This window comes from Oncorhynchus mykiss, chromosome 16 (assembly GCF_013265735.2).
Source record: "Oncorhynchus mykiss isolate Arlee chromosome 16, USDA_OmykA_1.1, whole genome shotgun sequence".
NCBI classification, from domain to species: domain Eukaryota; kingdom Metazoa; phylum Chordata; class Actinopteri; order Salmoniformes; family Salmonidae; genus Oncorhynchus; species Oncorhynchus mykiss.
The window spans coordinates 27295618-27318446 of NC_048580.1; the positions used below are offsets into that span (position 1 = coordinate 27295618).

General features: G+C 44.5%; 1 protein-coding gene across 1 annotated transcript; it reads right to left on the reverse strand.

Annotated features, from left to right (window-relative positions):
- Positions 1 to 1716: 1716 nt before the first annotated feature.
- Positions 1717 to 12263, reverse strand: pkmyt1 (protein kinase, membrane associated tyrosine/threonine 1). Its single transcript, XM_021565465.2, has 8 exons — positions 11479 to 12263; positions 10636 to 11122; positions 10251 to 10488; positions 9667 to 9958; positions 9412 to 9518; positions 8576 to 8748; positions 6535 to 6755; positions 1717 to 2501 (listed from the first exon to the last, which is right to left on the reverse strand). Exons 2-8 carry the CDS (start codon positions 11005 to 11007, stop codon positions 2096 to 2098), a joined length of 1809 nt encoding a protein of 602 aa, XP_021421140.2. The 5' UTR covers positions 11008 to 11122; positions 11479 to 12263; the 3' UTR covers positions 1717 to 2095.
- Positions 12264 to 22829: the final 10566 nt, after the last annotated feature.

The following is a 22829-nucleotide window of genomic DNA, read 5'->3' on the forward strand; positions in this document are numbered from 1 at the left end:
GTTTGGATATGTTCATCTATTGTTGATTTACAAATCATCAACGTTTGGAGAAATTGCACCTGTGGGGGACACTACTGAGCACTCCATGTCCACCAGGGGTAGGGTATTGAACAAATATGTCTGATTCATCCCAAAGACAAAAAACTAAAACAAAAAATTGGGGGGGGGATTCCATGACCAGACTTGGCTTGTTACACTATGTTTTCTAGGGGTGTATTTAGCTTCATGGTGTGAAAACAAGTGTATGTACGTAAATGTTTATACAACTATGTTATATCAATATTGGAGCATTGATAATATCATATACTATTTAAACATTCTAAACGTTTGATGTGGCAATTCAACCCCAATACCAATTATGGCCTAAAGGCCATAACCGCACCTGGAATGCCATGGTGTCCGGCACAGCATGTTTCTGATAAGCAAGACAACGATGCACTGCATTTCTCACCGCCCTATCCAAATAGAGCAGCTGTGCCATGATTTGGCATTCACCTTCTGAAAATATATGCAGCCAAAAATATATAGTAGCCAACAGAACCCATGCAGAAAAACACACCTGCTGTCTCCATGCGCAAAAAATTTTTGGATGTCAATGATACAGAGGTAGCCTACAGAAAGAATGTAGGTAAGGTAATAAGCATAATAGCATGGTATACATAGCCCTATAACTTCAATCTATAGCTACTCCTATCCTATTATGCCTATAATAAAATCCCATATGAAGATGCATTTATTATTGCATAGGCCTATATTGCGCAGGCCTAACTGAAGGTCAGTCGGCCATATAATAAGCTCGACTGTTGTTCCCTGTTACAAATCGATTAAACCGTCCGACCCACAGAACCAACAAGTAAGTGTGAGTGATGTTTTCGCATGTGTGTGTATCTGACTCTCCTACCTGGGTCTGCTGTAACTATTTTACGTGAGTGAGTGAGTTGTTAGACAAATTCCTGAATAAAGTGTTTTCATCATTCAAGATTGCAGCCGGAAGCAACAAGAAGCACTGCGATGTGTGTCGACCCAAGGACAGGAAGACACAGTACACATGCATCAAGTGCAAGAAATACAGTTCCTCATGTGGTTTGTAGGCCAGCCTTAATTTGTGTTCAACGGGGCTCATTTATCGTTTCCATTAAATACTGTATGTAAAATTTGTCCTTCCAATTTGTTCAGTTCAAAGCAATAGTGATGAAAACCTTGTTTCATTTATATTTGTTCAAGATAAACAATAATTCCACCCATGTCTTAATTTAAATTGATTGGTTTACAAAAATCGCATTCTCTAAAAAATAAAAGTGCTTTCAATGATAAATGTAATCTAGCAGAGGTAAATGGCAAATATTAACCATGTACGCTGTCTATAGCTCTTGTAATTGATATGTCAACATGAAGTATTTTTACGTAAATTGTTACAGCGGTACTGTTTTAAAAACCCAATAATGCTGTAGGTCCATCAGACCCACGTTCATTGGGTGAATAACAAAAACACCACACAAGGGTTAAGCTTACACGCATGTGTTCAGAGCATGCTAATTAGCACAGGTGGCCCGCCTTTGTCTTCCGTAAACCAGTGCTGTAATATGGAGATATGGCCATGTGGGAACACTAACCTTATGTCTAGATGTGTGTGAATTGCAATTATATTATTTTCAGTCAATCTTTGGGATGATCCATCTATGGATCACATGTAATCAATTGAGTATGAAGACAGGATAAGCTTCCAACATCTCTTTAATTGGCTTTGAGTCATGGATTATAGCAGTAAATATGAGCTATTAAACATTTTCTTGCCATCACCAAAATAGTTGTGAATATACAAAGACATGAAAAGTTCATAACGGAATACTGTATATCACTTGACCCATTCTTTTAATGCAATCAATTACAAATTGAAGTAAGAACTTGTTAACTCATAAAAGGGGAACAAAATTGACACATTTGAAGCAAAACAATTGTTTGAAACAGGCATTTTAAAACAGAAACCGAGAACTATATAATACACATGGCAATTCAGTCCCAGTGGTTCTCCATCTATTACAATGTAAAGCCGGAGTTAGTACGTCGTCATTCAACACAATTTACAGTCTCGTTCTCAGGGTTGTCCTTCCAACGTAGAAGTCGTCTCATCAAACAGACTGAGCAGGTTCTTTGGTTCAAAGCTGGGTCGAGGGAGGGGCTCTGAGCGGACCCAGTTCCGGACGGGCCATTGGGAAGTGTGTGTAGATGTGTTGTGCTGATTGTGTGCGTCCATGGACCGGTCTATCTGGCTGAGTCCGTGAGAGCTTGTGCCTTTAGGGGACCCTGTGAGTGCTGTCATTGTGTGGCGGGATCTGTCTGAGTGGATGCTGGAGGGTGTGTGTGCGAGGTTGAGGCTACGTGAAGGTGTGTGGATGTGACCAGAGTGTGTAGGGGTGTGGGCAGGACTGAGTTGATGGAATACTGGAGGTGAGTTCGGCAGAGGGGTGGAGGTGCTTCCCATCGATAGCCGGGATTTGATTCTGTTGAATGAGAAAATTGTGAGAATGTCAAAGGGCAATAATAAGTGAAATATAAGTTAAGCCTTTTTCTATTGAGTAACTGTGGCTGAAAGGATGGACAAAAGATTGATCTCACCATACTTTTTCAGCAGCAGTGCTAACATTGCATTTTATTTTAATATATTTTTATTATGCCTATGTATGTTATGTTGTGAATTTGAACATGAAATATGTGTCTCTTGTAGATTATTCTGACGTTTTTCGTATGATGTACCCTATGACTAATGAAATCCTCATTGAGATTTTACAGACGTGTTTAATACGCCTTATTTATACACTTTTGTAATATTTATGAAATGTATATTGTTATATTTGGTAGCACTTATTTATTTTTCCTTTGCCTCCAACCCCCTTCGATGTGTAGAACGGATGTGGGTGGAGCCAGGTCCACATAATGGTGCAACTTTCAAAAAATCCCAAAAGCTCTGACGAAGGCCATGTGGCCGATACGTAAGCTTATTAAAGATCGGTGATACTATCAAGAGCAGTGTGCGGTTTCCTTTTTCCTTCAATATATTTTTATTGTTGACTCTTTTAGCTTAACAGGTACAGTTGCGGACAAATATATTGCCACCCTTGCACTTTTCTCAACCTCTTGAAACTAGGGGGCAATATTTTCATTTTTGGAAAAATAACGTTCCCAAAGTAAACGGGCTATTTCTCAGGACCAGATGCTAGAATATGCATATAATTGACAGCTTAGGGTAGAAAACACTAAAGTTTCCAAAACTGTAAAAATATTGTCTGTGAGTATAACAGAACTGATATTGCAGGCAAAAGCCTGAGAAAAATCCAATCAGGAAGTGACTCTTATTTTGAAACCCCTGTGTTCCTATGCATCCCTATTGCCCATTGAAAGGGATATCAACCAGATTCCTTTTTCTATGGCTTCCCTAATGTGTCTACAGCCACTAGACAGTTTCAGGCTTTTATTTTGAAAAATTAGCGTGGACAACATTGTGTAAGTGGCCAGCTGAGGGCTCTGAGTGATTTGTGCATAATAGACAAAGGCGGCCATTGTTTCTCTCTTTCCTACTAAGAAGCCACCTGTCCCGGTTGATATATTATCGAATAGATATTTGAAAAACACCTTGAGGATTGATTATAAAAAACGTTTGCCATGTTTCTGTCGATATTATGGAGCTAATTTTGAATATTTTTCGGCGTTGTCGTGACCGCAATTTCCGGTCGAATTCTCAGCCAAACGTGAAGAACTAAACGGGAGTTATTTCGGCTACAAAAATAATATTTTTGGAAAAAAGGTACATTTGCTATCTAACTGGGAGTCTTGTGAGTGGAAACATCCGAAGCTCAAAGGTAAACGATTTAATTTGATTGCTTTTCTGATTTTCGTGACCAGGTTGCCTGCTGCTAGCTAGGCATAATGCTATGCTAGGCTATCAATGAACTTACACAATTGCTTGTCTTGCTTTGGCTGTAAAGCATATTTTCAAAATCTGAGATGACAGGGTGATTATTAAAAGGCTAAGCTGTGTTTCAATATATTTCACTTGTGACTTCATGAATATTTTCTAGTAATATTTATGTCCGTTGCATTATGCTAATTAGTGTCAGTCGATGACAACGCTCCCGGATCCGGGATGGGTAGTTAGGTGTGCCTTAAGTTAAAACCTCTGTTAATTGAAACGCACCTTCAGTGCTCGGTTGTCTCCACCAAGTCTGTCCCTAAACAATTTGATTTGCTGGTTTTACACATTAAAAACGTTCAAATAACTATTTGTTGACTGTGTCTGGGTGTTATCAGCCACCACCAACACCGGCCTGTACTCTAAATGCCCTAAGTTCTCTTCTGGCCCCTTCCACCAGCTGACAAACTAACCCCGATTCAGATGACCATCCTACCCATGCTAGACTACAGAGACTAAATGTATAGATGGGCAGGTAAGGGTGCTCTCGAGTGGCTAGATGTTCTTTACCATTCGGCCATCAGATTTGCCACCAATGCTCCTTACAGGACAGATCACGGCACTCTATACTACTCAGTAAACTGGTCATCTCTGTATACCCGTTGCAAGACCCACTGGTTGATGCTTATTTATAAAAACCCTCTTAGGCCTAACTCTGCCCTATCTGAGATATCTACTGCAGCCCTCATCCTCCACATACAACACCCGTTCTGCCAGTCACATTCTGTTAAAGGTCCCCAAAGCACACATCCCTGGGTCACTCCTCTATTCAGTTTGCTTCAGCTAGCGACTGGAACGAGCTGCAACAAACACTCAAACTGGACCGTTTTATCTCAATCTCTTCAAAGACTCAATCATGGACACTCTTACTGACAGTTGTGGCTGCGTCGCGTGATGTATTGTTGTGTCTACCGTCTTGCCATTTGTGCTGTTGTCTGTGCCCAATAATGTTTGTGCTGCTGCCATGTTGTGTTGCTGCCATGCTGTTGTGTCTTAGGTCTCTCTTTATGTAGTGCTGTCTCTTGTCGTGATGTATAAAAAAAATATATATATATATTTTCAGCCCCCCCTTTGGTAGGCCGTCATTGTAAATAAGAATTTGTTCCTAACTTTTGGGACTGGGGGGGGGCAGTATTGAGTAGCTTGGATAATAAGGTGCCCAGAGTAAACTGCCTGCTACTCAGGCCCAAAAGCTAGAATATGCATATAATTAGTAGATTTGGATAGAAAACACTGAAGTTTCTAAAACTGTTTGAATGATGTCTGAGTATAACAGAACTCATATGGCAGGCAAAAACCTGAGAAGAAAATCCAACCAGGAAGTGGGAAATCTGAGGTTTGTAGTTTTTACAAGTCATTGCCTATCGAATATACAGTGTCTATGGGGTCATATTGATGTCTTCACTATTATTCTACAACATAGAAAATAATAAAAAATAAAGAAAAACCATTGAATGAACAGGTGTCCAAACTTTTGACTGGTACTGTACATTATCCAGCGACAGTAAAGTAGTCAGAGTGTACAAAACATTAGGAACTCCTTCCTAATATTGACTTGCACCCACTTTTGCCTCAGAACAGCCTCACTTCATTGGGCATGGATTCTAAAATGGTGTCGAAAGCGTTCCCCACGGATGCTAGCCAATGTTGACTCCAATGCATCCCACAGTTGTGTCAAGTTGGCTGGTAGTGGATCACTACTCTAAATAGCTCGTTCCATCTCATCCCACAGATGCTCGACTGGATTGAGATCTTGTGACTGGGCAGGCCAATGCAGTAAGCTGAATTCACAGACATGTTCATGGAACCATTCCTGGACAATCCTAGCCTTGTGGCATAATCCTGATGAAAAAAACTGAGTTGCAGATGGATACACTACAGCCATGAAGGGATGCACCTGATTAGCAATGATGTTCAGATATCCTGTGGCATTCAAACGTTGCTCCACTTTCATCAAGGGGCCCAAAGTGTGCCATGAAAACATCCCACATCACCAGCCTGCAATGTTGATAACCACTTGAGTAAATGCTTTTCTCCATACCCTAGTCCACCCATCAGCAGGAACCCAGATTCCGACCAGGCAATGTTTTTCCAATTCTCCAGGGGCTACTGTTTTCATTCCTTAGCCCACTGCAATCGCAGTTTCTTGTTTTTTTGCTGAAAGAAGTGGAACTCTAAGGTCCAGCAGTGTTGTGGTTCTTGACAGACGCAAACCGGTGCGCATTGCATCTACTACCATACCCCGTTCAAAGACAGTAAAATATTTTGTCTTGCCCATTCACACTCTGAATGGCAAACATACATCAATGTCTCAAAAATACTTTTTAACCCCTTCATCTACACCAATTGAAGAGTATTTAACAATAAGGGATCATAGCTTTCACTTGGTCAGTCTCATGGAAAAAGCAGGTGTCCTAATGTTTTGTACACTCAGTGTATATGAATATGCAGAAAAAGGGACAATGAGGTTGCATTAAATGGAGAACTCCCTCCCAATCAATATCTCAAATGCTCACTCTCATTTGGATGTTATCTGGTCTCGTGTCAGTTCAGAGTTTGTCATTTACCTGTGAGTGAAGGTGGGGGAGTGCTCCGGGCCCAGGGCGTCGGGCAGAAACACCACGTCCTCGAGGATGCCTGAGTCAGTGTGCATCATGGCACTGGGGGGCAGCATGAACTCCAGCTCCGAACTCTCCTTTGGAGGGGTGCACGGTGAAGGGGGCGTCCAGCGTGGAAGGAACGGGAGGTTGAGAGAGGAGAAGAGCCCCCAACCAGAGTATAAAATAGACTAAGAGAGAAAGGTAGAAGATACACAAGTTTATTTGAATAGAAGTACAAATCAAACAGGTCCATCTTGAACAACATTGAGAGTCTATCCACAGGGATGCAAACTGGTGAGGTCCCAAAAAGGAGACACTTATTTTGTGAAAAAATAAATTCCCTGCTTAGCGTGAAATGCAGGTTAATTAAACAACAAATAATATGATTTACATGATCAGTCTGTGTGTAAAATAAAAAGGGGTTAATGTGAACCTAACTCATCTAAAAAAATTAAACAAGCAATCCAATGCTATTTTATGCCTAGACTTTACAGCAAACGACACTGAAGTCTTGAGAAGAAGAAAAATACACCAATATTGCAGTTAGCCATGACAGCCTTTATAATAGAACATTGCACTTGGGGAAAAACATCTTAAAAGTAGAAATAGTTTCATTCTAACTGGCACTCTTTTTGCTCTATTATAGTGGCCACTATAGAAGATATCGATCAAGTGCACAAGGCTACATGTGCAAAAATAATGTTCACTGAGTAAAATAAACATAATCCCCCTCACTCACACACAAGTGATACTGTCAAGTTCAACAACAAAAGCAATATTTTTGGACTACACCGCACATTACTACATTATACACTTCCTGCCTGTGGACATGTGTTCTACAATGTGCCAGCAGAGCATGATACCCTTTGTTGGCATAATTGATATCTTTCAAGCAGAGAGTACACCTAGCATACCCCTTTTAATCCACTGTATTGAAAAAGTGAGAAAGAGGGAAAGTGTGTGGTGTTCCTTTCACCTCCAGAGTGGCATCCAGCTTAAGCCAGGCCCAGCTTCAGCTACACCTGATCCCTGAATCCACTTGTTTAACAAGCAATGCCTCATTTTCAACTAATTCTCTCATTCTGAAAATTAACCACATACTGTAGATGGAAAACACTATTTCACAGCTAGTAGTTAATTAAAATTTCACAGATTGCCAGGGTCCTAGTAAGCAACTAAAGCGTTATAAATTGAGGAACGGAAAGGAGTCAAATACCAGTTAATACTATAGCGAATTGGTTAGGTTACTAACGTTAGCTCATCTGATGTTGTAACATTAGCTAGACAACGTTAGCTGTCTGACTTCATTAACCAACTAATTTTCACACCATAAACTCAATTTGATCAGTTAAGTTGGCTAATGTTGCTCAACATTTCTCTGGCTAGCTAATGGAGAATTTGATCCAGCTAGCAAGATACTTAACAATGCTAACAATACCTGTTCCACCACACTTTCTCCCTCACCTCAAACTTTCCAAATGCCAGTTGTTTTTCAAGTACGCTCCATCATCTTCTCACACCTGTCCCCGTGGTTAATCTTCTCACCTACCTCTTGTAACCGGCAAACTGCGTTTCTACTCTCTGCTGTCTTTCCAGAGCGCACGCTGATGCTGTAACTAGCAAATTGGTTGTTCCTTCTCTCTTCAGTCACGTGCTGCATTATGTTGTTATGTGAACAATTAGCTGAGCCTTGGATACAGCCACTACTGCTCCAAAAGCACATCACTCGTTCGCTTACAGCCAGTAATGATCCAAAGCCACCCCCCAACCAAAATTTTCTCAATGGATCTACACGAATCATGTAGGTCACCTATTTTGGATTCAAAACGGCAAATTTTGCCAAAAGGTGACTAGTTTGCATCCCTGTATCCAACATGTGTATCATAGCTACTTTAGAATATATTTTCTTATGCTGGTTAGCAGTTGAGTTTGAACAAAATGTATTATTAAAATAGTTAAATCGCAGTTTAGAGGGAGGCGGAAAGTTATGGCGGCTGGGTTTACCAACCTGGCAGAAGGCGACTAGTGTGAGCAGGGTTTCGCGGAGGAAGAGGGAGACATGGCGCCTCCACCTGTGTCTCCTGACCACTGGCAGGGTGAGGAGCTCGGGCACGGTGGCCCTCACAGACAGCTCCGGGGCCAGCATCATCCGCAGCACAGTCTGCAGCTCCACTGACAGGCCTGGAAGTATACAGACAATAACGGGAAACAGAAAATTTAAGATAAAAAGGATGACCCTAATAGGCATAAAATGTGAATGTCCAGACTCGAGACAAATTTGCCAGGTGCAAACCATATGAAAAAAATTATTCCCTTACACTGATGCTCCCGATTGCTTTTCAATATTAGACAAACACATGGAAGGACATGACAGTGTGCAGGTTAATTTCACTGCGTTTTATCATTGCAACATTTGATGTACAGTTACATTCAACGTGGTTGTCCGAAACGTGTTCTCAGCTGGCGATGCCTTACCGCAAGTGGGTAATTCCCATCATTTGTTAGAATATCAATGAGAGTCATCAGCATCTTTCCTTTGCGGTACCTCAAACTGTCGTGATTAGCACCTGAGAAACTTTTATGAGGAGTTTTACTCTTGGCTCAGAGTTTGAGCAGTGTCTGAACATCATCCTAAAACCTACTCCGAGTTGAGTTTTTTTGTCTTAAAAACAGGTTAACAGGATTCCAAGTACCTTCTCTGAGATGCTTTGTGGATACGGTCCCAGATGTGTAAAAGCTGCCATTACGCATTATCTGTGTCATATTTAGAAGATTGTTAAATTGTAAAAAAAAAAAAAAAAGCCCATAAATATATTGTACAAAAAAACAACAACCTGCCATTACCATTGGTAAACTCTGCAGGTAGACGGCCTTGTCTGAGCTGCTGCCATCCCTCTCCCCCTTTTGGCACCTCCATATTGCAAGCCAGCTCCAAGATGGACACGCCAAGACTGAGAAAAACAGGAAAGTCTCATTATTACTAATTGATTAGATATAAATCATGTTTTTTTCCCCACCAGGTGCTCAAAGCACTTCACATCATAAAGGGGAATCACTTCCTCCATTATTAAGGAGTATAGGGAGCACCGGCATCATCACCTGAAAACATCAGCAGCAGGACCATACTCGCCCCTCAGCAGCTCTGGGGCCATGTATCGGGGATCACCCTCCTGGATATCCTCCTTCTCCCTCCCCTTCCCCTCCGGCAGGCCAGCGGCGACTCCCTCCCCTCTGAGCTCCAGGGCCAGCCCAAAGTCTCCTAGTTTGAGGCGGCCAGAGCGCGTCAGGAACACGTTGGCCGGCTTGAGGTCCAGGTGGGCGAAGTCACGGGCATGAAGGTGGTGCAGCGCCGAAAGGAGGTCGCACAAGTATGCCCACGCTGCAGGCTCATCTGTAGAGTAATGGGAGAAAAATTTGTCATTATGGACACACAGGGTTATATTCCTCAGGTATTGTTAGCACAGCCGTATTGTGTATCAGTGGCGGTCAGACAAAGTGTATCAACAGAAATCATCACACCCCAAATGTCATAGAAATAGGTAACAAGAACTATAAACAAATACAAAGAAACTCACATTAACTACATTTAATTTCACTGCCATTCACAAATCACATCCATGGAACAGTAGTATGCAACATATGATGTGTCACACAGTGCACCTTTCCAATTTTTATTGACTGACCTGGGCTGGAATGTTGGGCCTCGGCGTGCAGCAGCAGGCTGGTGCAGCACAGCTCCATCTGGATGTACAAGCGGCACCCCTCCTCCCAGGCTGCCACAAAGCCCAGGATGTGTGGGTGGGGGCACAGGCGCTCGTGGTTCTGGGCCTCCCGCATGCTCCTGTTGCGCTCACTGTTGCCCCTGAAGCGCTGGACTGAACGCTTGACAGCGTAGTGGTGCCCGTCCTGGTGGCTCAGCACCTGGGAAGCGGTCAAGTGGAGCTCTGAGATCTTGTTCTTGTGTTATTTAGGCTCTCCACATTAAAGATGTTGATTGACATGATACATTTTATTTTATCTATGATATTTGAATTTCCCGTGCATCCGTTTTGGACAGTTCCCACTCACCTTGTACACCTCACCGAAGGACCCTCTCCCCAGCAGGCCCAGGTTGGTGAAGCACTGGTTGAAGTAGGACTGCTGTCTGCCGGGGTCGTACAGCGACAGCGGAGGGGGAGATTTGATGAGGGAGTGGGAGAGGGGAGACCAGGGGGACGGGGGGCGCTGGGGGAAGACCCGGCTCAGAGGGGGGCAGCCCTTGGACGGGGGGCGCGGGGGTAGTGAGTGCGAGATATGGGCGGGAGTCGAGAGAGATGAGGTGGAGGATGAAGAGAAGGGGAGGCGGCGTTTCTTAAGGGAGAAGGACTGCTCAGCCTTGGAGAAGTGGGTGGGGAGGGGGAGAGGTGTGGTGGCAACTTTGGTTTCCAAGTACACAGACATGGCTTGGAGAAGTTGAGGGATCAATAAAGGAGCATTGGCCTGGGAAGTGACAGGGAAGGTAAGGTGACCGACCGTAGGATCCTGAGTTTCTGAGCACAAGTTCTGAGATTCAGAGCTGAGAAAATAGAAAGGTCAACATTAGTGTGCTTTCAACATAGTCAAGACAAGATGATGTTGACATTGGGTGCAAAACGGATAACAAATCTGTAAAAGACAACCTAATCAAAGCCACTTTAGGTAGCTAACAATAATAGCCTGAACCACATGGGTGACGTGTCAGTCAAATACCCCTTGACCAACTAAGCTGGCACAAATGTCATTGATTTTGTTTCTGGTAAATAAATTAACTTTGTCAGCTAATAACTGTAGCCTTGCCATCGATTTGGGTTATCTTAACGTTAACATTACATGGACATTGCATTATTCAATGTAAACAACAGCTAGCCAGCTCTCCAAAAGGAGTTTACTTACCAGACTGGACGAATTCTATCAAAATGAACAGCTTAATTCCAAGTGGCAGTCATCAACGTAGCTAATAGTAGCATTCTTATGACCAGAGAAACACGAAAGTGTTCATCTTTAGATTAAAATATACTGGTTAACGTTCGATAGTTGGCAAATAGAGCTGGCTAGCTCCTATCCAAGTCAAGCACATTGTATTTCATGGGAAATATATGTTCCTGAACCAAAGGAGAAGGACTTTCCCCGCCTCAACCAAGTACGGTTAGCTGCAGCCCAATATGGCGACCAGAGGACTTCTTCTTCGATGAGGTTTAACGGCGGTTGGCATCCAATATTTGTTGCATTACCGCCACCTACTAGACTGGAGTACAACTCCCTTATGCTTTGCTTGAAAAAAACCAAATACCCTACCATCGAACACTACACTCACACATTTAAAAAAATAAAAACATAAAATTTAAAAACACACCATACTCCACTATTTAGTCCTACCTCATGCCAACAACTTGAAAGGATGTGACACCGTCACGTAACACACCCTGTAACTCTTCTGATGTCAAGTCTCGCACTGTAAATACTGCACGGCCAATTCAGACATCAGATTGACCATGCAATGCCTTTAAAGCAATTCTGCACCCATACTCTGTAGAATATGCAGCTGCCACCACCTCAATTTTCTGCGACTCACGTTCCATCCCTGCAGTAACGTTAACAACCATTGCTATAAAATGCTAAAAATCTAATTTGACTTAAACTTGTCACTTGCCGGCCTATCCCTCTGTACTGGTACAGATCTACTACTCACACCCCTCTCAGGATTCCTCCCCCTTGACCCATCTTCCTCTACTTTCTTCATTGCCTCAGCATATGACAACTTCTGCATTACTCTAACCTTGGAAACCTCAACCTGCCTCTCTCGCATGGGATATTTCTTATCCCCAGCTCCATGGGCATCCCTACAATTAACACATTTTTAAAAATTTTTTTTAAATATAATTTATTACGTTCAATACCATTCATTCTTTACAACTCATAATTTTCATTCATACTCCAATAATGGTATTTTAATTTAACGAAACAAAAACCCCAAACAAAATCTCAGGGGAGCATCTTCCCTCCCCGTCATCCTACAAACTACCTTTCCCTATCTCCCCGTCCCTAATCTATCCCCTTACAAATCTAAATGACACCCAGCCCTAAACCCCCCTTCCACCTCTCCCGGGCAGCATGCTGCCCCCACTTCCTCTCCTTCCTCTTCATTCTCCCCCTCAAATCTCCTTCCACCCTCCTCACTATCCCTTCCACCCCCCAATCTCTCCCTGTCTTCACCATGTTCTGCCTGGCTTCCCACAGCTCCCGTTTAAAGAGACTCATGAGAAGCCAGAGCAGAAACCTGTCCCTATCCGTCCCTCTCGCTCTCCCTACACCTCTCTCTACCCTGGAGAACGTCAATACAAAATCCCCTCTTACCAAACCTAACAACACCCGTGCCCTAGCCCATACTACTCCTGCAAAGGCACAGTCCCAAAAGGCATGGCGCACAGTCTCCTCCCTGCCACAAGAGGATCTTGGACAGGTGGGGGATTGCGCCAAACTATGCCGGTACATGATGGAACGTACCGGCAAGCACTTATGGAGGCTCAACCAATTCAGGTCATTGAGCCTGTTGTCCAGGCCCCGCGCCTGCACTCCCTCCCAGACCACTGCAGAGATGCCCACTACAGGCGCCGGACTCCCTGCCTGTCTGACCTCCTCCTACAGGTGCCTGTGATCTAAACCTACTCGGGCAACTTCAACCTCAGGGTGCGCACGCAGCCACTTGGCCGCATGGCCAAAGTGCCACGGCAGCTGTTCCGCCCGAGGACCCGTGTTAGACCACACCATTACGCTTCTCGCCTGATACGAGAAGAACACCCGCAGGAGGTAACCGGACGGGTGTATCACTGGATGAGCAAGCTCCGTTAACAAGAAAGAAACAAAACTTGCATCCAGCTTGAGGGGGAGATGTGGTACCCCCCTACCTCCCTCCCCGATGGGACAGAGCATGCGTGCCCTGGCGACCCACTCGTACCTGCCACCCCACATGAACTGAAACACAAGCCTAACTAGAGGCCTCCTCAGACAAGCCGGCAATGGGTAGATGTACGCCAAGTACAAAATAGATGACAACACATCCACCTTTAGGACCAGGACCTTGCCCATAAAAGACAAAGACCTAGCCTTCCACATCGCTAGCTTCCTCTGTACCACTGCGATACCCATGTTCCAGTTCAGCGTCGCTGAGCCGGAGGTCTCAAAATGGACCCCGAGAATCCTCAGGGCCCCCTCACAGAGAGATAACCCCCCGGGCACATCCGTCCTACCGCGCCATCTTCCTGAAAAACTTAACGGAAGACTTTGCATGGTTCAGAACCGCTCCCGACGCTCGGGTGAAATCCCGAATGATGGCAAGGGACCTTGTCAGGCACGAGTCCTTGCACAGCAGCAAGGAAGTGTCGTCAGCGTACTGCGTCATCTTAACACGCAGCCCACCACTTCCAGGGATCAACAAGCCTTCCACCCCTGTGTCTGCCCTATTGGCAGCCCCCAGAGGCTCCATGTACAGAACGAAAAGGAGAGCCGAGAGTGGGCACCCCTGCCTGACCCCAGACGAGAGGTCAAAAACGTCACCCAAGTGACTATTTACACTAACTCGGCACCCCGCTCCGACATATAATGTACGGATCCATCCTATGAACTTCTCCCCAAATCCTAATCGACCTAACACTCTGGATAGAAAATATCTATTCACCGATCAAAGGCTTTCGCCTGATCTAGCGCTGCTACCATTAAAGGCAGGCCTCTATCTTCAACCCAAGCGACGGAGTCCCTGATTAACTGTAGGTTCCATCTAATAGAGCGGCCCTCTACCCCGCACGTCTGATCCTCATGGGCGACGTAGGGAAGGGCTGTGCGCAACCGGTCTGCTAAAACCTTTGCAAGTAGCTTGTAATCTACGCACAGCATGGTCAACGGCCGCCAGTTGCCAAGGTCTGTTGATTCCCCCTTCTTATACAGAAGTGACAGCACACCAACAGCCAGAAAGCGCAGGGGCGGAGCTTCGGTGGCGTGCCCGAGCGCTGTGACAGCACCGCTCCAACCCCAGCCTCGGACACATCCACTATGAACGCTAACGAGGGGTCCGGATGCGCTAACACGGGCGCGTAAGTAAACAGCGCCTTCAACCGCTTGAAAGCTCCGTCCGCCTCGGCCGACCATTGTAAACGCACCGGCCCCCACTTCAGCAGTGAGGTAATAGGAGCTGCCACTTGCCCAAAACCCTGGATAAACATCCGGTAGTAATTGACAAACCCTAAAAACCGCTGCACCTCCTTTACCGTGGTCGGAGTCGGCCAAATACACACGGCGTTAATGCGGTCACACTCCATCACCACCCCCGAGGTGGAAATGCGATAACCCAAGAAGGAAACGGCTCGTTTGTAGAACACACATGTCTCAGCCTTGACGTATAGGTCATGTTCCAGCAGTCGCCCAAGTACCTTGCGCACCAGGTAGACATGCGCATCGCGTGTGGCAGAATAGATCAGGATGTCATCCATGTATACCACCACACCCTGCCTGTGCAGGTCCCTGAGAATCTCATCTACAAAGGTTTGAAAGACGGCTGGAGCATTCTTTAACCCATACGGCATGACGAGGTACTCATAGTGGCCTGATGTGTACTGAACGCGGTTTTCCACTCGTCTCCATCCCGAATACGCACCAGATTAAACGCGCTCCTTTGGTCCAGTTTCGTGAAAAAACGCTCTCCGTGGAATGATTCCACCACCGTAGCGATGAGAGGTGGCGGATAACTAAATCTCACTGTGTTCGAATTTAGACCTTGATAATCAATGCACGGACGCAGTCCTCCCTCCTTTTTTTCACAAAAAAAGAAACTCGAGGAGACGGGTGACGTGGAGGGCCGAATGTACCCGTCTCAGAGATTCCGTGACATATGTCTCCATAGCCAACGTCTCCTCCTGTGACAATGGGTACACGTGACTCCTGGGAAGTGCAGCATTCTCCTGGAGGTTTATCACACAATTCCCCCGTCGATGGGGTGGTAATTTGGTCGCCTTTTTTTAAATACAAAAAGCGATAGCCAAATCGGCATATTCTGGGGGAATGCGCACAGTGGAAACCTGGTCTGGACTCTCCACCGACGTGGCACCGATGGAAACTCCTATACACCTACCTGAACACTCCTCTGACCACCCCTGAAGAGCCCCCGGTTTCCAGGAAATGAGGGGATTGTGAATAGCCAGTCAGAGAAGCCTGCAATTTATTGGAATGGCAACATGTTTGTGGAGGAGTGACGGAATGCGTGCTGGGCTACCAGCCGGTCCTGGCTCTGTGGCATCAGAGTCAGACCGAAGCTCCTGCCGGTGGAGGAGTGGGTACAGCGCTCTAGGGAGACCTGGAGGGCAGTCCAGGATGCTCTCAAGCAGGCCGGTGGGCAGAAGAAGAGCGCTGACCGCCACCGCAGTGAGGCCCCTGTGTTCGCACCAGGGGACAGCGTCTGGCTCTCGACCCAAAACCTGCCCCTCCGCCTGCCCTGCCGGGAAGCTGGGGCCGCAGTGTGTGGGGTCATTTAAAGTCCTGAGGAGGATAAACAAGGTGTGTTATAGATTACACCTTCCCTCTTACTATCGCATTAACCCCTGGTTTCATGTGTCTCTCCTCAGGCCGGTGGTAGCTGGTCCCCTAAAAGAAGGTGAGGTGCTGGAGGTCCCTCCACCCCCTCTGGACATTGAGGGGTCCCCGGCGTACACGGTACGAGCTATTCTGGACTCGGGACGCCGGGTGAGGGGTCTGCAGTACCTCGTGGACTGGGAGGGGTATGGTCCGGAGGAGAGGTGCTGGGTACCGGTGGGGGACATTTTGGATCCTTCCCTCCTGAAGGACTTCCAACGCCTCCACTCCGCCCTCGAGGCCGGTGTCGGGGCGCTGTGGGAGCCGTGCGTCGGGGGGGGGTTACTGTCACGAATCCCGCCGAAGATGGTACCCCTTCCTGTTTGAGCGAACGCCGGCCTACTAGCTGCCACCGATCCCCTTTTCTGTTTCATTTAGTGTTGTCTGATTAGTTGCACCTGTTTCTTGTTTTGGGCTATTTAAACCCGGTAGGCCTGCCGGCTTTTGTGCTGGCTTGTTTTTCTGTTATTGGTATGTGTGATTTTTATTTCCCGAACCGCTTCGTCCTGTTTGTTTTGGACTGGGTCTTTTAGCGCCTGTGTGTGTGGCGTTGACCGATACTCTGTTGCTTTGGGAATAAATATAGCCACGTATCTAACTACCCTGCTCCCTGCGCCTGACTCCTCCACCCACTACTTCTAGAAGTCCTGACAAATATTACACAGAGGAATAATGAATAACTTTGTCAAATGTAAGTATTACATTGATTTATTCACCAAATTATGTTAAAATATTCAACAAATGACTTTCATTTTCAATAAATCAGTGACAACTTGATCAAGCTTATGCATATGAAACTGTTTACAAAACCATTGCACATTAATAAAGGTTGTTGTGGTTCTCAGCAACTTAAACCAGCACTGAAATGTGAGCAGTGAAGGTAACTTCTCCTCCCTTGGCCTTATGTTTATGCTCTGTTCTCCTCAGGTTGAAGCACATCCCACCCAATCACCCAGACATGTAAAGAACTTGGGAGTTTAGTCAGGAGTTTATTTAGCAGTGTGCCACATCACTATGTTGGAAGTGGATCCACACATTTATTCTCTATCATGCAGAATTGGCAGCTCATTGTAACATATGAAGCTCATTTTAAAATACAGACGTGGGTGATTTCTTCCCCAGGCACTGCACGTTGCGCAAGTGTTTATTCCTGCCCTGCACTAACACCATGTTCAACTATCCCTTGTCTACAATTTAGACCACAATTATTTGAATGGGGTGTTAGTGAAAGGCTGGAACAAGAACCTGTAAACTCCTGTCCTGTGAATAAAAAATCTGTGGCGATCATGACCAAATTACCCTCATGTACTGAACAAGCTTTTGAATTTTAATCTCCTTGATGTCCCTCACTTGAGGATGCTAAAATGTTTATTCTATTGTAATTCCATTTACTTTTTAATTGTATTCTCATAATTGTCGAGAAGGAACCTGCAAGTATCAAATTTTGCTGCACCATGTGTATCTTGTACATACTACAAAAATAACTTGAAACGTTACTTATTTTGTACAATGATTGGTTATAAGGATTCATGCTCAGATACAGGAAAACCAATTAAAGGGTTAGTATGTATTAAAAAAGATACGTGTTGATGTCTCCCCAAGGAGCTGCAGTTCATCTGTCTTATCCCCTGCAAGGAGAGAGAAAGGCATTAATAATATAACAATGGTGTATTCATTTAATTGAATACACACTGAACACAAATAGAAAAGGAACATTTCAAAGATTTTACTGAGTTAGAGTTCATATAAAGGAAATCGGTCAATTTAAATGAATTCATTAGGCCCTAATCTATGGATTTCACATAATTGGAAATACCTTAAAAATAAAAAGGTAGGGCCGTGGATCAGAAAACTGTATCAGTATCTGTTGTGACCACCATTTGCCTCATGCAGCACGACATCTCCTTTGCATAGAGTTGACCAGGCTGTTGATTGTGGCATGTGGAATGTTGTCCTACTGGATATTGGCGGGAACTGGAACATGCTGTCGATTCAGAGCATCTCAAATATGCTCAATGGGTGACATGTCTGGTAAATATGCAGGCCATGGAAGAACTGGGACAGCTTCCAGAAATTGTGTACATGGTGCTGTGCATTATCATGCTGAAACATGAGGTGATGGCGGCAGATGAATGGCGCGACAATGGGCCTCGGGATCTTGATAAAATGCTATTGTATTCGTTGTCCGTAGCTTATGCCTGTCCATACCATAACCTCACCGTCACCATGGGGCACTCTGTTCACAATGTTGATCTCAGCAAACCGCTCGCCAACACAACGCCATACACGTTGTCTGCAATCTGCCCGTTACAGTTGAAACCAGGATTCATCCATGAAAAGCACACTTCTCCAGCGTGCCAGTGGCCATTGACGGTGAGCATATGCCCACTGAAGTCAGTTACGTCAGGTCGAGACCTGGTGAGGACGACGAGCATGCAGATGAGCTTCCCTGAGACAGTTTCTGACAGTTAGTGCAAAACTAGAGTTTCATCAGCTGTCCGGTGGATGGTCTCAGATGATCCCGCTGGTGAAGAAACTAGATGTGGAGGTCCTGGGCTTGCGTGGTTACACGTGATCTGGGGTTCTAAGGCCGGTTGGACGTACTGCCAAATTCCCTAAAACAACGTTAGAGGCAGGTTATGGTAGTGTAATTGACTTTCAATTCACTGGCAACAGAGAATTGCACACTCCCTCAAAACTTGAGACATCTGTGACATTGTGTTGTGTGACAAAACAACACATTTTAGAGTGGCCTTTTATTGCAAGGTGCACCTGTGTAATGATCATGCTGTTTAATTAGCTTCTTTACATGGCACACCTGCCAGGTGGATGCAATAGCTTCGCAAAGGAGGAAAGCTCACTGACAGGGCTGTAAAAACATTTCTGCACAAATTGTACAAAAATAAGCTTTTTGTGCATATGGAACATTTTTGGGATCTTTTATTTCAGCTCATGAAACATGGGACCAACACTTTAAATGTTGCATTTTTGTTCAGTGTATATTCCTGTTTGATATGCATGAATATACAATAATTAAATAGGACATGTTCTCCTTTATAATATGCCAGTGTCTGTTTTGTATCCAATGCATTTAGCTTACATTAGGATGAAGTATTCTTCTAATCTAGTTGTATTGCATAATTTTGTCTATCAATATTAGTTATCAATGCATAAGGTGAATATAAAATCAAGCTATCTTGAACATCAGTGTCATTTAATAATATGCATGGGTGTTATAGTTGTCTGAATTTATCACAATGCAAGCCTGCTCATTGGAAATGAAACACTAGCAGTCCTATTGCAATGCAATATTAGCTTCACATTGAAACACCACTATTTTGGCTATTTATCATTCTTCAGCAGTAAGCAAAATCGTTTCATATTTTCATTATTCGTTTTTGTTTCAGCCTCTGTACAATGCATGAAACTTACCTGTCATGCGTCCACAACGATGAAGCAGCAGACAAGCAATTTGCGAGAGGACCCCACATAAAATTATTCTGTCGGTGTCAGCTTAATTCACTAACAGGTACTGAGAAAATCAATTCTGATCAATTCTGTTACTTATTTACTTGTTTATTATTCGTGTTAAATATTCACATTCTGGGATAGTTGTTCACTGAATTGCTAGCACTAGTTGATCATGCTGCTACATTGAGTACAATGACATAGCTAGCAAGCATAAAAGCTAGCTTTGTTGATTTCGGCTACGTGATGATGCAGTTTCCTGTTTAGGTGAGAAGGGTGCAATTGCGGCCTGCGTGTGGGCATTCCTGCATCTGCAGAAAGCCCTTTTTATACTACTGTTGGTACATTTTTAAGCTAGTACAGGCGGGAGACGGGATCGCTCCAGTACAGTAGGTGGCGTTAAATTCACAATAACGTTGGATGCCAGCCGCCGATAAACCCCACAGAAGGGGAGGAGGTGGCAATGGTAGCTAGCTATATACATTTATACACACACTGAGTGTAGAAAATATGAAGAACATATTCCTAATATTGAGTTGCAGATGGTGCAGTTGCCATACCAGGTGGTGATGCAGCCTGACAGGATGCTCTCAATGGTGTATCTCTAGAACTTTGTGAGGGCCTTAGGTACGGCTGTTACCGTGGCCATATTACTGTCACACCAGCGGCCACGATTCATGATGGCAGTCAAATTCCACATGATCGTTTAGTCATGGTAATTAGGCATCTCCAAGCGCTGCTGCTGGTCATTAGCAGCCAACCAAACTTGCTAACTCACTGGTACTCAGCACTCCCTTGTCCCTCTAATCACTCTGACATTAATGCAAATGTAATCAAAAATCTAGTCAAACACTTCATTAGAGCCCATGAGCTCATGTTGTGCAACATTTCTATAGGCTATGCAATTGCGTGAGAAAACAGAGATGATGGCCTCTATTAAAAAGAGGAGGATCCCATCAGCTTTCTATAGGCTAGGCCTACTATATTTATTTCTCAACTTTCCTAATATTAAGCGCATTGCTGATCTTTACAACAGGAGTATACCCTACCTGACTGACATGAAAATGAACCACGGGAAAAGCACCCTCCATTCGCTATTTAAGTGCATAGATTACATGTATTTTTTTCCCACTGCCCCTGTTTAGAGACAGGTGCATGATAATGGTCCATTCTCAATCAAAACAAATTTCACACATATTATTTAGTATATGTAAAGACAAGATTAAATCAAGAATAGTGTGATGTGTGACAATATTAGCCTATCACTTGTGAATTATATATTATCACTTCTGAATAATGCCCAGTTTAAGGAAATAAATAGTCCATGCTTTTTTTGCGACTTTTTCAAATCATAGACACACACCTTATGTAGCCTAGCGCATAGGCCTATATGTTTTGATAAGGTTTATATCACAACTAAAGTGGCCAAAGAAATTATTTAAATGAAGCACTATAATCCGGTGTAGAGCCTAACTTATCGGCTCTTAACCAACCATGCAATTTTGTTTGTTTTTTCGTAACAAACTGAAAGCATGTATATCCTACCAACAGGACAAAAAAAACTGTAATATCTAATGTTTCACCGAGTCGTGGCTGAACGACGACATGAAGAACATACAGCTGGCGGGTTATACACTATCGGTAGGACAGCTGCCTCTGGTAAGACACGGGGTGGGGGCTTATGCATATTTGTAAACAATAGCTGGTGCACGATATCTAAGGAAGTCTCAAGGTTTTGCTCGCCTGAGTTAGTGCGGTCTACAGCTTCTCATGAGATACTCTATCTACCTAGAGAGTTTTCATATGTATTTTTCGTAGCTGTCTTACATACCACCACAGACCGAGGCTGGCACTAAAACCGCACTCAATGAGCTGTATTCCGCCATAAGCAAACAGGAAAATGCTCATCCAGAGGTGGCGCTCCTAGTGGCTGGGGAGTTTAATGCAGGCAAACTGAAATCAGTTTTACCTAATGTCGATCAGCATGTTAAATGTGCAACCAGAGGGAGAAAAACATTCTAGACTACCTTTCCTTCCACACACAGAGATGCTTACAAAGCTCTCCCTCGCGCTCCATTTAGCAAATTTGACCATAACTCTATCCTCCCGATTCCTGCTTACAAGCAAAAATTAAAGCAGGAAGCACCAGTGACTCGGTCTATAAAAAAAGTGGTCAGTAGAAGCAGATGCTAAACTACAGGACTGTTTTGCTAGCACAGACTAGAACATATTCCGGGATTCTTCCGATGGCATTGAGGAGTACACCACATCAGTCACTGGCTTTATCAATAAGTGCATCGAGATTGTCGTCCCCACAGTGACTGTACATACAAACCCCAACCAGAAGCCATGGATTACAGGCAACATTCGCACTGAGCTAGAGGGTAGAGCTGCCGCTTTCAAGGAGTGGGACTCTAACCCGGAAGCTTATAAGAAATCCCGCTATGCCCTCCGACGAACCATCAAACAGACAAAGCATAAATATGGAATCGTACTACACCGGCTCCAAAGCTCGTTGGATGTGTCAGGGCTTGCAAACTATTACAGACTACAAAGGGAAGCACAGCCGAGAGCTGCTCAGTTACACGAGCCTACCAGACGAGCTAAATACCTTCTAAGCTCGCTTCGAGGCAAGTAACACTGAAACATGCATGAGAGGATCAGCTGTTCCGGACGACTGCATGATCACGCTCTCCGCAGCATATGTGTGTAAGACCTTTAAACAGTCCAACATTCACAAGGCCGCTGGGCCAGACGGATTACCAGGACTTGTACTCCGAGCATGCGCTAACCAACTGGCATGTGTCTTCACTGACATTTTCAACATCTCCCTGTCGGAGTCTGTAATACCAACATGTTTCAAGCAGACCACCATAGTCCCTGTGTCCAAGAACACTAAGGTAACCTGCCTAAATGACTACCGACCAGTAGCACCTACATCTGTAGCCATTAAATGCTTTGAAAGGCTGGTCATGGCTGACATCAACACCATTATCCCAGAAACCCTAGACCCACTCCAATTTGCGTACCGCACCAACAGATCCACAGATGATGCAATCACTATTGCTCTCCACACTGCCCTTTCCCACATGGACAAAAGGAACACTTATGTAAAAATGCTATTCATTGACTAAAGCTCAGCGTTCAACACCATAGTG

Excerpts from the sequence above, each read along its gene's own strand:
- pkmyt1 (XM_021565465.2), bottom strand. The coding sequence starts at position 11,007 with ATGTCTGTGTACTTGGAAACCAAAGTTGCCACCACACCTCTCCCCCTC. Across the intron at positions 6,756-8,575 it reads CACTAGTCGCCTTCTGCCAG|TCTATTTTATACTCTGGTTG; the intron begins GTTGGTAAACCC and ends TTTCTCTCTTAG. Across the intron at positions 2,502-6,534 it reads TCCCCCACCTTCACTCACAG|AATCAAATCCCGGCTATCGA; the intron begins GTAAATGACAAA and ends CTCATTCAACAG.